We start from the raw sequence: 15820 nt of genomic DNA, 5'->3' as shown, positions 1-15820 counted from the left end.
TTTCTTATTAATCCTGTTTAACACTTAGTGGCCTTTCCATCTGAATATTAGAGCTTTCCCCTCATTGCTCATGGAGATTTTTGTTCTGTCTTTTATTACTGTCTTACTTCCACTGTTATCTATTTTGCTTTCCGAAAATTCTATTAGAAAGGTATTAGACCTCTTCAATCTATCCTCCATAGTTTAACTTTTCTCATAATTTCTGTTTACCATTTTACACTGTTCTAAGAAACTTTCTTTCACTTTATCTTCCAGATTATCAATTAGCTCTTCAGCTGTGTCAATTTTATTACTCAGCCTGCCCATTGCCATCTTTTTTTTTTAAAATATGTTACTTACAAGAAATTGTTCTTTTCTTCAGACTTTCTTTTTCATAGCAGCTTATCTTCTCTTAGTGGAGAAGTTTCTCTTGAATGTTTCCCCAGAAAGATTTATTTTGAAAATGTCTCTTAAGGTCTTGTCTTTTTCCTGAATTAACAGTTTCTATCAGGGACAATGGCTTTCTTTGTTCCTTCACTCACTAAATATTTGCTAAATTCCTATTATGTGCCAGGAGACATTCTAAACACTCAAGATACAACAGAAAACAAAACCAGGCTAAAATAGAGGAGATATATTTGAGAGAAATTATGAAAGGTAGAATTTAGGGCATTTTTTGAATGAGAAGAGAACTGCCTATAATTTCTTATTTGGGCAACCTAATAGAGAATGACACTATTCACTATGATAAGAAAAAATAATAGAAATAGGGACAATTTTGTATGCTAGTTTTCTGTGTGTTTTTTTGTTTGTTTGTTTTTTTAATAAGCAAGAATTTGGTAAACGCAGATTCAGACACTGAGTTTGAGGTACCCTTGGCACATTCAAAGGAAGACATACAATAGGCAACTGGGACAAAGGCCTGGAATTTGAGAGTGGGGTCAATTCTGGAGATATAATTCAGAGTCATCAGTACATTAGTTGAAACTAAAGACTTGAATAAGGCCATTCACGAAATTTATAGAAATAGAAAAGCATAAGGTAGGGTAGAAGCTTGTACACAGGCATGGCTGATCTGTAATTCTGATTTATCCCTGGCTGATGAGAGAATTCTCGGGACTGACTTAATCCTGAATGTGGGCTCTAATCCATTACTCTTACTTAGTTCTCTAAACCATAACTTCTATTCCATCAGTCCACACAGTCTTGGAGAGCCCTTTGGTGGTCCAAGAACCACCCAAATAATTGTTTCCTCAGTTGCCTACAAAATGTCTCAAACTTTTTAGCAGAAACTGCCACCTACCCCCACCAGTCTAGTGACTTGGTGTCACGTAGTGACTCTGGTCCCGCTCCCTGCACAAGAATGCAGGACGTGGTGAGGCCAAAAAAGAACACCCATGGAGCCATGGATAGGGGTTTCATACCACTATATTCTCGCTGACCGCTGGGTTGGAGACACAGGAAGCAGGAGCCACACGATCTGCAGCCTGCCATCCGCTTCTCTGTCAACAAACCAACCTTTTGCTAACTACAATCCACGCTTGCTAGCTCAGCCACAGCAGTTATATCAGTGGCCAATGGGTAACTGGTTACAGCTGATGGCCAACTAGTCACAGCTGAAGGCCATCTACACCCAAGCCAGCACCTTTCCATGTGAGACAGAGAGTCTGGAAACTACTCTCTGGGACTCTGTCCCCACACTTGGTCTTCCCAAGGCTGATGTGACAGGAAGCTAACTAAAAAGAAAGCCTAGGCACAACACCACCAATTTAACAAAAAACAATGAAAAGTTGTTGTTATCATTAGCCTTCTGTGGCTTCAAAACAGTGGGGGTCACCAAGGTGACTGCAAGCATGCGCTTTTTAGGATCCTTCCACCTATTTGTTCTCAAACAAAGGGCACAAGCCCCTCAGAACTGCCTCTCTGCCCAGGGCACAAGGAATACAGAGTGAGTTCAGTGCTATTTGGTTAACAATGGACCAAGGACATCATTGAAGTAAGGGCCCCAAGCTTTGGAGGGCACTTGCCAGTATGCTAACTGGAAAAAAGTAGCCTGAATTTAAAAAGTTAATCCATAGAAAGTTAGAAAAACAAATTGGTAAAACAACATAAGTTTCCATATAGATAGACATTTATATTTATGTCACTATATCCAAAGTCATACCAGTAATTGAAAATTTATAAAAAAGACTGTTTAAATTCACATACAGTAAAAAAATTAATTCTGATTTTCAAGTCTCCCTTTTCCTGACTCTCCTATAGTGATTGACTCTGTAATAACTAGAGATAAGACTGTGCTAAAGCATATCTTCTGTAAAGCAAATAATTATTCAATTTCTCCAAAAGACAATACTTTTACAATGACGAAGATAGTGTTTTTGTTTTGTTTTGTTTTGTTTTTTAAAGCACTACACATAGACTAGAGTGTTTGCTCTCCAGTTTGAGTTGAACTTTCAACTTTGCTACAGCACATTATATTGAATCCTGGCTATGTCCACATTAAACTGTCATTTTGTTTTGTCAGCTGCTGACATTCCAGTTTCTCTGGAATACACATGCTGGTCTTTATGTGGCTACTTCATTGACAGGTGCAAATATTGGACTGCTAAACAATAGATAGAGGTGAAAATGAATGGTAATATTAAGATAAAATTAGATAACTTCCTAAGTAGGAAAATGTAAATTAAATAATTATAGGATAATAAAAAATTGTGATTAGAAAAATTTCTTATATTTCACATTTTCTTTTGAATTTGTATATATACTTATAACTAAAAATTCATAAAATTAAGAAATAAAGTTAATTTATAACACAAGTTATAATGCTTAAATTTGCTTCTCATTTTTAAGCACTTAAAAGATGTTAAAAAACCAACATTTAATAAACAATCTAAATTAGGAATCGACAGCCAAGATTTGTAATAGCAAAAGTGGTTACGTTTATTAACTGCCATAAGAGCAACCACATTCCTTATTGTCTTCTTTCTCTTTTTTCTTGTCATTGAAGGAATTATTACATTCTTTCATTTCTCCTGATTTTCACAAACATACCTCTTCTGAAACTTTGCTCATTCTTTCTGGGCTTAATGCCTCCTTGCCTCTTTCTCCTTTCAACCGTCAACTATGTTATCAGAACAAGCTTTCTAATACATTATGAGGAAAGATGATCTTCTGTCCATAAAACTTCATTAATCTCGACTTTTAAAATTAACAAGTTTTTTTTTTTTTTACCCTCTAAGCAAACAACTCTTTTTGAACACCAGTAACATACTAGTGGGGGGTGGAGGGTGGGAGGACGGAGTGACAAAACCACATGAAGAGAGGAGAACCAGCCTAATGTGCCTATAATTTGGAGAGGAGACTTGAGAATTAAGACCATTGAGACTAAAATATGAGACTGTATGCAATCAAGCACTAATCATTGTGTAGGCCAGAAGTCAAAACAAAACATTTATCTACATATAGCACTAGGGAATTTGCTTTTAACAAAATCATTAAGCTAGGAAATTCTTCCAAAAATAGGCTAAAACTTTCCTCATTTGCTGTGCCCCAAGGGTGCTACTCCACGTCTGCCCAGGGCCTCCGAAGCGTCTTGGCCGATGACTGGGCTATGAAGCCTTGCAGAATCCAGGCTGATCCAGGCCACATACAAGTCTCAAGCACATCTTCTCAGAGGCCTGGAAGCCAACAGAGATTTCTGTGGGCTTGGCCTCTTCACCTGGCTCCAGATCATCCTAGACTTCATGTTCACTGCAGGAAGTCAGGGATGGAGAAGCAGCAGACACATCTTCTATCAAACTGCCCAATCTAAAACATGTGTAATCAAAACTCTTCCTCGACGGAAATGTTTCTATTAAGGATGATGAAGCTATTGATCATAACAGCAAAAGAATAGAGACAATATCTCAGGAAGGCACTAGTAAACTTATAGAAATTGGTTAAGAAAATTGTGCTGCTTTTGTAGAGTGAAATACTGCACATAATTGATTTTATATATGTTCAGCGGCTTTGAATGATATTTCCTATATCTGGTGTGTGCATAGCTGCATGAAGATTGTCTGAAAGGATGGTCACAGGGGTTTTCAATGATTATCGCTGGGTAGCAGGATTCCTCTTTACTTTTTCTTTTGACATTTCTTTATTGAGCAAATTTTGTATAAGTATGAGTCTGTTTTATAAAAGAATTTCACACTTCTGTCTCCTGCATAGGATGCAAACAATGCCACTCCCACACTAACAACAAGAAAAACCCAGATACACTACAAAATGGCAATTTTTCTTGAACCCATCAGAGAACTGAAGTCACAACCAGGTAACCAGAATTCCAAAGAGGAGTGAATGCCTCCAAGGAGAGACGTGCCACATGAACAGCTTCACCTACAGCAGAAGCAGCACAAGCCGTAAGAAAAACAAACTAACATACAAAGAACTACTGAAGGGCAAGCAGGGGTTAGCAGAGCAGTCTAAAGTAGCTGGGGGCACATGTGAAAGGGGAATTCACACTCACAGCTTATCCCCCCATTTCTGGTAAATGCTCATAGATGTTCATGAGAAAAACTAAGGGCAGTACGGGAGACTTATTAAGGTGCAGGCTTGGGGAAAGGATCACCTTCTGCTAAGTGAAAAAGTACCTTTCCCTTCTATCCTAGGAAGAAAAGTTTTATGCCCCTAGGAGATGGGAAGCAAACTCTCTGGCCAGACTCAAAAAAGGTGATCAGTGGAAAAGTGTTAGATACCAAGCCTTACCCACTTCTCCAAGGGCTGGGGCGGGCAGCAAAGCTCATGCTCACAGAGCATAGACGAAGACATATTATGGCAAGGGGAAAATAAAATAAACATTCTCTTCCCCTGAGTGAGGGGTCAGTAATTGTCTTGGGCCTTAGAGACTGTACTATACCAAGTGGAGTTTCGTACTTTGCAGGAGGGACAGGAAACACCTGGCCAAGGTCAACTTCAGATACAAGGCAGAGGTAGACTGCCACAGGGAGGAGGGGCAGAAATCCTGAGAAAGACCACCTCGGAGAGCCAAGCACACAGCACTTCCCAAAGACTGAGTTTGGATTAGAACCATCTCTGCCTTTAGTTATGAAGTACCAGACAATAGCAGTCTATTACCGAGGGAGGGGTAGATGTATAAACAGAGACCTACTCTGTGGCACAGGTGGACAGGTTCTGCTGAAAACTGAGGGTGGAGCACCACATAGAGAAAGTGCTGTTAGTCTCACTCCCACTCGAAGTACATCTATCACAAAAGGAATATCAAGGCTGTGGTCCACTAAGGAACCATAGCAACAACCAAACTCAACTCAAATCACCTCTGGTCCTATTGTCTCAACCCCTAGAGTACCAGATATAAAAAGAGGCATGCCATTTCTATGTACATTTACTTCAATCTCTACTAGTCTACACATGGTATCTGTCAAACATTATGACACAGACAAAAGGGCAAGAAGAAAAGAACCTACAGTCAGGAGTCTAAGCAATCATCAGAGCCAGGTTCAAAGATGACCCAAATCTTGAAGTTATCAGATGGGGACTTTAAAATGACCATAATTAAAATGTTAAAGAACCTAGGACAAAAGGTAAACAACATACATGATACAGAATAAATAGGGAATTTCAGCATAGAGATACAAAAATTTTAAAGAGTCAAATGGAAATATTAGAAATGAAAAAGACAACACTAAAGATGAAGAATGTCTTTGATGGATTCATCACTAGATTCAATACAGCTGAAGAAAACAATCAGTGAATTTTAAGGTAGATAAAAAGAAATTTCCCAAACTGAAACACATAGAGAAAAAAGTAGTCCAAAATTAATGAGCAGGCCATATGGAAAGAGATTAGGGCAAAAGAGATAATTGATGACAATGGTCAAATCTAATAAAAGACATCAAATTCCAGAAGCTCAATCGGGGGGAGGGAAAGATGGGGAGGAGAGAGAGAGAGAGAGAGAGAGGAGAGAGAGAGAGAGAGAGAGAGAGAGAGAGAGAGAGAGAGAGAGAGAGAGAGGGAATACACACCAAAAGTCACACTATAGTCTAACTGTTGAAAAGCAAAGACAAACTCTTGAAGGCATTCCAAAGTAAAAGACATATTCTAGAAAAACAAAGTTAAAATTTACAGCAGTCTCTTTGTCAGAAACGATGCAAGACAAAACAAAAGCTGAGAGAATTCATTGCCAGCAGACATGCACTATTAAGAACTGAAAAAAACAACAACAGTTTTTCAGGAAGCGGGAATATACCAGACAGAAATTTAGATCTACACACAAAAAATAAAAGCTCCAGAAATGGTATAAATGAAGGTGTCAAAAGCAAATCTCGGCATGACAAATTATATCAGTTTTTGTCACATATCTATCTTAAACTTTAAAATTTTTGAAGGATACATGTGACGAATTCCAAAGAACTGTACTTTTGATGGAAACACTGGAAAACATTTTCCAAAGCCATTTGAAATAAGATGAACGAACAGATACTTGTATATGAGTTTCATAGTGCATTTAAGAAACACTTTCTTTACTGCTGAGACTAAGCTATTTGGTGGGAGATTTCCAAAGATTCCTACAAACTGCAATAACTTCTCATTGATCTCTTATCAACCAGCTGCTTGGGTGCTTCAGTCTGAAATCTTTTTGTCGTTGTTGTTTTCCTAATACTTACTCTCCTAGCTCTTCCAATGGCTATATAAGAATCTAAAACTTTATTGTTTATTGAAATCTTTCTAACAGTAACATAAATAATTACCTTTAAGAATATGCTTGTGCCTTATTTAATGTAAACCAGATGGAAACGCTATGTTATCTTAATTACAATCTACTTGCGTATTCTCAGCTAGAGAAACAGACCACCAGAATTACAATCTAGGTTGCTTAGACACATGTCCACTTATTCTGGTGGCATGAAATCAAATATACTTTCAGCCATTAGATTAACTGGACTCCATAACACTTCATGGCATTGGTTGTAGGTGAGTTGTTTTTCTATTCCTGATATTTACATATACTCATATATTCAACAAAGGAATGGATACCACATTGAGATTGGTGAAGGAGACCCTCAAGTTATTTTCAAGATTTTTAAAAGCCTAAATAAAAATGTAACTTGTAACTTGGTTCACTAATAAAGTTGCACCGCCTAACAAAACTTCAGAACTCTTTGGATGTGGCTAGCATTAAATCAATTCAGTGAGATATCACTAGTTATCTAAGTTTGATCAGATATGCAAGTTAGGAGTAGTAAGTAATAGACGAATACATATGGGAAAACAACTCTTCTTTAAAAGTTTAGGTTTTCATGAAGAACAAGCAGAGATTATATTGAGGAAAAGAAAACAAAGGGGTATCAAATGAAGAAAAGTACCACCTTCCATGAAAATGAATTCCTAAAAAAAACCTGATATGTGTTGTAACATATAAGCTTATCCCCAGAATTTGAGGAGAAAGTTGGAGAGACTATGCCGGAAGAGATCAGGGGTGGAGAAACTGCCAAGCTTCTCCCTTTAAAGCTGGATCTAACGAGAGTGGCTTGTAGTCCAATGCTATTGTCCAAAGGCTGTAGCAACCTCAGGCTTGATTCTGGCCTTGAACATTAATATTGAAGCAAATTCTGTAATAGAACTCGTAGCACCAAGCAGCAGAATTGACATACGCCATAACGGCAATTAGGATGAGTGACAGCATGTCAAATTGTTCAGTCTTCTGGGGGTAAGACGCAAAACTGGGCAGTGTCAGGACTCTGGCCAAATGACCTGGTGTTCAAGACTGGCCTTGACTCCTAGTGGGAATGGAAAGATACCCACAGCTGAAACCCAGACAGAGAGAATAAAGCAACACCGTACAGTGAGGGGTAAGATGGCTGCTCTGTGTGCTCCTGAATGTCAAGGGTGACCCTTGTTTTATCACCAAGGTGATAATATGTGTGGTCAGGATCTAGCATCTGCCCCCAGGGCTGACAGTGTCTATGGAAGAATAGTAATTGATACAAATCTCTAACTTACCTTTTCCTGATTTCCATGGTAATATCTTAGGTCCTTAAGTTAAACCATATTAAACTATCATAAACTTTACAAATAAAGTAATTGCCAACAAAATAAACAAGAAGAGACAAAACATAAAACCCTGCAAGTGATTTTAACAAATAACATTTTTCATCTGTGCAAAAAGTATTAAATATTATTTTCAGTAAAATATTTTCAGTTCCAAATATACTGACAGTATTTATTTAATTTGCCATCAAACTACTCAGAATAAAAAAATGTAGAAAGTGAAAGCCACCTTTCAGCTGAAATTTAAATTCAGATTTTCAATTTTCAATTTAACTCAGATTTTCAATTTAACTCAGATTTTCAATTTTCAATTTCAATTCTCTGGAAGCAGAATCTAAAGATGAATTCATTTTAGGGGTCAATGAAAATTTTGATTTTAAAATAAAACAAGTAATTGCAGTGTGTGATTTCAATTATCTCTACATTTTAGTTATTCGTATTCTGAGATGAAGATCCAGTATTATAAGGGAAATTCTTTTGTGTCAACGTGAGCTAGCAAAATACGGTAAATATTCTTTGACAACCACTGAAGACCATGCACTTGCCCAGAATTGTCCTATCTCTGTATTACTGCCCCACCCGGGACGACCAGATCAACAATGAGAAAAATGCTGGCTTTCCCGCAATGCTCTGCCAGCTTTATCAAACCAAGCCAAGGGAAAAAAAGAATGAAATAATCAACAGATTATGTTATTTTCTTTTCTGATCGCGTTTATTTTAAACTTTACATGCAATTTAATCAAATAAATGGCTGTAGAGGAGAGGAATGGGAAATTTCAGAAGGAAATTTTTCTTTCACCCACCTAGACTATAATACTATATACCTATAATAGTAATCCTATATACTAGAATAGTAATTTTTTTTTTTTTTTTTTAGAATAGTAATTTTTAAAAAAAACTTACAAGCTTGCAGGATAACTATGGTCATAATTGCAAAACTATCACAAAAAAATTTCACCTAACAATGTCAAATAAATAAAGTTCTTGAGTTTTTATTAATGTCTTCTATGATGTACAAATTGCTTTGTATTGTGTCTACTTTAAGAATAGGAACACGAATGATTTTGTCCCATGTCCCACTTCCCACATAGAGGGTTCCTGATGCTTTCTGCAGATCTAAGCACACACCATATGTTCCATCAGCATAGGCCAGGATACCCCATGGAAGCTCAGAAATCTTCCAGGGAAAGCATTCACTGGGTGCAACCTTAATTAACGAATTACCCTGGCTGGGTGCTGGGGGAGGGGGAAACTGAGAATCCAATTTAGCCTTGTTATGTGCAACCTTAGTATTTGAAATGTTTTACAGGTATCAAAAAATAAACTTTACACAAAAATACTGTACAAATATACATTTTATGTTGTGAAATCGTTCATACGTAGAAATCAGACAGCAATGTTCATATCGCGTTTTTCAGACTGGCTAAACACTCATTTTATCACTGTGTACTCCACTGTGCGAAGCATGTGTGCTGTTCCCACCAAATGACACAGATTTCAAAAAATAAGTATGATTAATTGGATAAGTTAAATGACTGATGTAAAAGTTCCTGCAGCCAGCTCTCCGTTTGGTCATTTACACGTGGTAAGTATTAGAAAACCCTTTAAAGTCAATTGTTAAGAAGTCCAGCTCCCTCAATATAATAAAATATGTGAAAGAGAGAAACAGAAAAATTATAACCAGAGTGCATATACAGAGAGATAATCTCCAGTGAAGAACAGACCACATGGGAAGGTGAGATAAGGGAGCATTTATAATAACAGGATTATTATTAACAACGAAAGTATATATGCTAGTAATAACGGTGACCTAGAAAACTACATTATACTTTAAAATCAAGTCAATTAATATAAAGATGTAAACACCAGCTTATGTCATCTACTCCCTCTGCCCTCACCGGTCCAATTTTTACTTATCGTTATACATTAACTTCAGAGTCTCTCCGGCTCACAAAATGTACTGTTATGCTTTAGAAACAGCAAGATAAGCATCATTACAGTCAGAAGGAAAAAGAACACTGAAAGAAAATCTTGTTGAAATGATACCTTCTCAGAGATCCTGTCTGCCTTTGTCTCTCCTTTGTTGTGCATTTTCCGTGGGTGAGAACAGGCAGTGTTTCTGCCCCTCGGGGCTGTGATTTTGAAAGCTCAGTTTCGATCTATAAATTGAGGACACTGGAGTTTCTAATCTGGAATTCTAGGATTTAGTTGTAGCTGTGGGCTAGCTGGAGAGACAGGGGCAGCTCCCCACTGCTGCTGCCATGTCGGGCTGGGAGGCCCCTTGCTCTGTCTCAGCCACTACCCCTGCTCTGTAGCCCTGGCCACATTCATCTCAGACCCTCAGACCACAGAACCTGCCACTTGACCTGGTTTTATGGCACCTGTTGGAGCCTTTTGGAACAGGACACCAGCTCTGCCAGACTTGCGAAGTCCAAGGCTTGGACTAGAGCTCCTCACCCAGTATGGCTGGTATCCTTCCTGCGTCAGCAGGCAGCACTGCATACTCTGGACAGTGCTTTTTGTTTTTTGGGGGGTGATGGTGGGGGTTGGGAGATTAAAAAAAGAATAAAAACCTTCCCAAGACCTGGATTCTAAACCCAGGGTTCTTACTTCTAGAACTCAGGCACTGGATAGTCATGTGGCAAATTTCCTCCCAAATGTCATTCTCCTTCTTGAGAAATTACATTGGTTTCCAGTTGTCTATACCTCCTAACTTTCTACAAAGTGGAAATGCTTTTTGAGGAGAGTGCTTTTTCTCAACTCCTGGAGAAAGACTTCCACTGGTATAACACCCTCGCCTCTCTGCACCTGCGCTCTCATTCTCCCTCTGGGTGTGGGCACTGAGCCATCTGTCTGGTGCGTCAGTATAATGGGGCTGTATCTTTCCTTGTCCCCTTTTGGAGTAAGGAGGGCAAAGGAAGTATGATCCTGCTCTGCTTCTCCATACCCTGAGAGTACAGAGGTAGATTCCACTCCCTGTGGGAGAAGGAGAAAGAACATGGAAACATGTTCATGGAAACGAGACAAAAGAGCATGCAAAATCAAAATGTGCACATAGAGACGCTCTTTCTATGAAGTGCTATGCATTGGTTAGATGTGTCACTAACGGGCGTCTAAGCTTTCTATGAATCAACATGGAAAAGGAGCTTTGATTAGTTACACAACTCACAGCACCCACAGGAAAGATCAACTGTTCAGAGAAATATGACTATTCCCATAACTCAGGGCAGAAGAAAGTTTCCCAGAGGACCACTACAGGGAGGTATCATGCAATGCCATGAGCACTGTGTCAGCAAAACCCACACAACAAGCCAACGTTGAATTGAATATCACAGAGCTATTTCTTGACATGCCCTCTTTGTAGACCAATAGTTGCATTGTAGGTCCAGAAAAAGCAATTCTGATTGTTTGGGGTGGGGACAAAAGGGTAGGGAGAGCAATAGCAGATAATTCCTGCCTGAGAGTCTCTGATAGTGTGAGTTAATCCAGGTGCCGATTTAGAATACTATGAGCAAATGTATGTACAGATATACACGGTATACCTGTGTGTCCTTCAGGGAATTTTCAGTAAGCTTCTGATAGCTCTTAGGCCGTACTTAATGAGTTTGAAATTGCACACCCTAGAAAGTGCTCGGGATGTGGCTTCTCCACCTCACTAATTTAGTAGAGATGCACTAAGGCTTATGGACTAAACTAAAGTAAACCCCCAAGCTGGGGGTAATGGTTGCATCCTCTTGGACAAGTTAAGGGACCTTACAAGGACACATTGGTGCCGAGAAAAGCAGCTAAAGCCCCCTGCCCAGATGCATGCAGAGAATAGGGAGAATCACGTGTGTTGAGACAGTTGATCTCGCTGATGCTGGACATGAGGTGTGACATGCAGTGTCAATACTGCTAACAGAACAGCGTCCCTGTGCAGACGAAAGTGTCACAGGGTATGGGTATGTGAGCAGTTCTTACCACAGGGAGCTCCTGCTTTAAAGACTTTCCTGGAGTCTTATATCTTTTGGTCTTAAGAGATGCTGTACTGATGGCGATAGAAGGTTGCCTCGAAGGAGTTCCAGTCCTGGATAGAATCCCAGGTTGTGGAGGTACCAGCGTCAAAGTATCCTCTTTCCCCTTGACTGGTTTTGGGCTCTGTCACACAAAAAGAACCAGCCTTGTTATTCTCACTTCATTCTTCAGATTCGTGTCCCTTTCTTTTCCTTCCTTGCCCTCCGTGAGTTTCAATTGCAGGTTTAAAGTTTACAGTCCCAAAGGGCCTAAACCTGTGCTGGCTCCCAATCCTTCCATCCCCCCGGCTTGACTTAATTTGCCAGTTGGGCTTTTCTCCTCTCATTGCTGATAGAGTACTAAGAAAAACATACCATCAGATGAATGTTTTCTGGAAGCATCTGTTGAGGTAGGGTCTTTGTGGAGTAGGGTGAGGTGGTAGCTTGAGGTTTGTATCTTATTTGTAAGAATATGGAGAAAAGAAGGTAGGAGTGATGGGACAGGAATCCGGAGACAAGGCACTGGAACTAAGGATCAGTACATGAAGATGACACCTTTCATTCCCCTTATTTATGCGAGGCTTGCTTTCTCCTCTGCTTACTCCTTCACTCTCTCCTTCTCCCTGCTCTTAGCCATCAGTTCCCTGGTCTCCCATTCATGCTTCTTGCCTCACCGTTAAGCATTTCCTCTTTCAAACTCAGGTGTTGGAAAGTGAAAAGCCTCCGTGTGCTATGTATATAGATCCTTCAACCCTAATGCCCAGACAAAAGCAGCACAGAATAAAAGAAAAAGAAAAAGAAAAAACTTAAATGAAAACCTTGATGCTTACTTACACTGTCAAACTTTTTTCTCATTTCCATTTCCTCTTTGTGCTTATTAACCTGTGAAATTGAAAGCTTATGTCATTTGTTATCATTTGCAAAGATTAAAAGGGAGAATTTTCTATAAAGTTCCCTTAAGCAATAAAAGAGTAGCATTTTAAACCATTTGACTGCCAAAACTATTATGTGAATACACGTTATAATGTTGAATATGGATTAGAAGAGAACATAAATTTGTACCCAGAAAAAAAGCATTTAAAAATAAGTGAACAGAAATAGATAAAACTGTAAATATTTAGTCATTAGCATTTGTTCATAGCTTTAAGCATAATAGAGATTATAGAGAAATATGCGTTGCTTGTTAATGTGATAGTTTGTTTCATCTTATTATAATAGCTATAAATCCCAGGCCTTATAAGAATTTTTAAAAGAAATTTCAGATTATTTAATAGTCAAATTTCAATAATGTAATGAATGAAATTTTAATTTAAAAAGTCAATTTCCAGGCAAAAAAGACATTTTATCAAAAATATATATTTTTTAAAAAATTGAGATATAATTGATGTATAACACTGTATTAATTCCAGGTGTACAACATAATGATTTAATATTTGTATATAATGCAAAACGATCACCGCAAAAAGTCTAGCTAATATCCATCACAGTTACAATTTTTTTCTTGTGAGAACTTTTAAGATCTACTCTCTTAGCAACTTTCAGATGTGTAATACAGTATTGTCATCTTGCTGTACTTCACATCCCTATGACTTATTTATCTTGTAACTGCAAGTTCACATCTCTGATCACCTTCACCCATTTCGCCCACCCCTCACACCCCACCTCTGGCAACCACCAATCTGTTCTCTGTATTTATGAGTTTGGTTTTGTTTTAGATTCCACATAAAGTGAGGTATAACAGTTATTTGTCTTTCTCCGTCTAACTTATTTCACTTTGCATAATTTCTTCAAAGTCCATCCATGTTGTCACAAATGGCAAAAAATATATTATTAATGCATGTTTCAATAATATTAAGATTTTTAATAATATGAATTTATAAGTAATGCCAGTGATTCTAAATCTGGCCAATCTTATTACAAAATTAAACAATGATGGGAAATACATCTAACTAGTCATCTCATTGGAATCTGAACATCAACTATAATGTATTTTCAAAAATATGTCTCACTTACTGATAGATTAGAATTCAACAGAACACAGGTCTATCTCATGAAATCTTGGGGTCTGGGAGGATAGTAACTGATGCCCCTGAAGGATTATACTTACGTGGTCTTAGTGGGTTTAAACTCAAGGCTAATGTTATAATTAACCTCCATTATAATGGTTTAAAAATAATTTTCTCAAACTTTAATTAAAAAATAATATTTTTCTCCATTCCACCATAAAAAATTACTAGAAGTATTAAATAAATCATCCCTCATCACTAAAAAAGTATGCATTGAGTGCATACTGTACGTCAGACACTATCGTAGGTGCTGAGTGTGCAGTGATAAGCAAAATAGACAATGAAGTAAGACTTATACTGGTGGTCAGGAAAAAACACCCCTGAGGAAGTGATATTTTAGCTGAGATCAAAACAATGAAAGGGAGTAACCATGTGACAAGTGGGAAGAAGTAGGGGCAGGAGGAATATGGGAAATCTCTACACCTTCCCCTTGATTTTGCTGTGAACATAAAACTGCTCTAAAAAATAAAGTCTATTTTTCAAAAAGTGGAAAGAAGAGCACTGCAAGCAGAACAAAGAGCATATATCACGACTCCAGAAGAGGGAAGAGCTAGGAGGGTGTGCTAAGACCAAGGAGCAGGTGCAAAGTTTGGATTTTATATTAAATGCAATAGGGTACCATGGAATAATTTTAAGCATGGTGGGGGTGGCATGATAATATTTATAGTATGAAGACATCATTCGGGGGGAGTTATGCTTCTGGTAATGGTCAAGTAGCTTCTATCAAGCCAATCCTTCCACAGATGACAACTACAAACTTTGGAAAAAATATTTTAAAAAACTATCTGAGGACAATGGAAGGCGATCAAAAGCAGACAGATTTTGGAGGGCAGTCAGCACTTCAAAGAGTGGAACAACATAGGATGAATTTCTCATTTTTATGGCTTTTAACCTGACAGCAATGCCCAGTCTGTGCTAGGCAGAGAACCTAAAACTATGCTGGAAAACCTTCAGCATTTCAGAACTTCTGAGGACAGAGTTCAGGGCAACCATAGCCAGTGAAAGTGACGCAAGGACACCCCAAGGAGATCCAGATGGGGAGCCTGAGATTCTGTGAACACACTCTGCCCAAATCTCTGGCTGGTGCGTGAACCAAGCTTACAGCCAAGCTAAGGCTCAAAGATTGAATTGAGATTTGAGCTGCCACCCACTGCAGGGGAGACAGAACTTGCAGCTGGAGCCCAATCAAATTAATTACCTGTTTCGAAAAAATAACGCATAACATTCATAATGCCCATAAAATCCAAAAATACTCAACATACAAGTATATAAGAATATGTGACCTAGTCTTGAGTTAAAAGACTATTAACAGACTGACATTGAAATGATAGCTCAAAGATAGTAAATAAGATCTCTAAAGTGCTGAAAGAAAGAAACACTATTTTAAAAAAAGAAACACTATTAACTCAGAATTCCATACTGAAGGAAAATATCTTTCAATATCAAAGGCAAAAGAAAGATATTTTCAGATAAAGAAAAAATAGAGGGATTACATAAGCAGCAGACCTGACCTACAAGAAAAGTGAAAGGAAGCTCTTCAGACTGAAAGAAAAGGATCCTACATAGAAACTCCAATTTTTAGAAAGAAATAAAAAGCATCAGAAGTGGTAAGTATATGACTATTATGCCTAATTTCTTTCAAATACATAAGACTGTTTAAAGCAAGAATTTTAATCTCGGTATGAATATAATACATAGGACAACTCTAACTTGAAGAATGGAGAAATAAATCTA

At 38.1% G+C, this 15820-nt stretch overlaps 1 protein-coding gene across 1 annotated transcript in view; it reads right to left on the bottom strand.

The window, feature by feature from the left end:
* LOC308496070 (uncharacterized protein C10orf67, mitochondrial) overlaps nt 1–15820 on the bottom strand; it is a gene marked incomplete at both ends in the record, with an annotated part of 102315 nt that overhangs the window by 38019 nt on the left and 48476 nt on the right. Inside the window, 2 exons of the mRNA XM_081044706.1 lie at nt 10837–11004; nt 11989–12165. Of these exons, the coding sequence (XP_080900832.1) occupies nt 10837–11004; nt 11989–12165 (345 nt within the window). The remainder of the gene's footprint in view (nt 1–10836; nt 11005–11988; nt 12166–15820) is intronic.

The sequence above is a fragment of the Rhinolophus hipposideros genome, assembly GCF_964194185.1.
Source record: "Rhinolophus hipposideros genome assembly, chromosome: 1".
NCBI classification, from domain to species: Eukaryota; Metazoa; Chordata; class Mammalia; order Chiroptera; family Rhinolophidae; genus Rhinolophus; species Rhinolophus hipposideros.
Note: the sequence above shows the minus strand (reverse complement) of the source record. Positions and strands in the feature narration are given on the sequence as shown.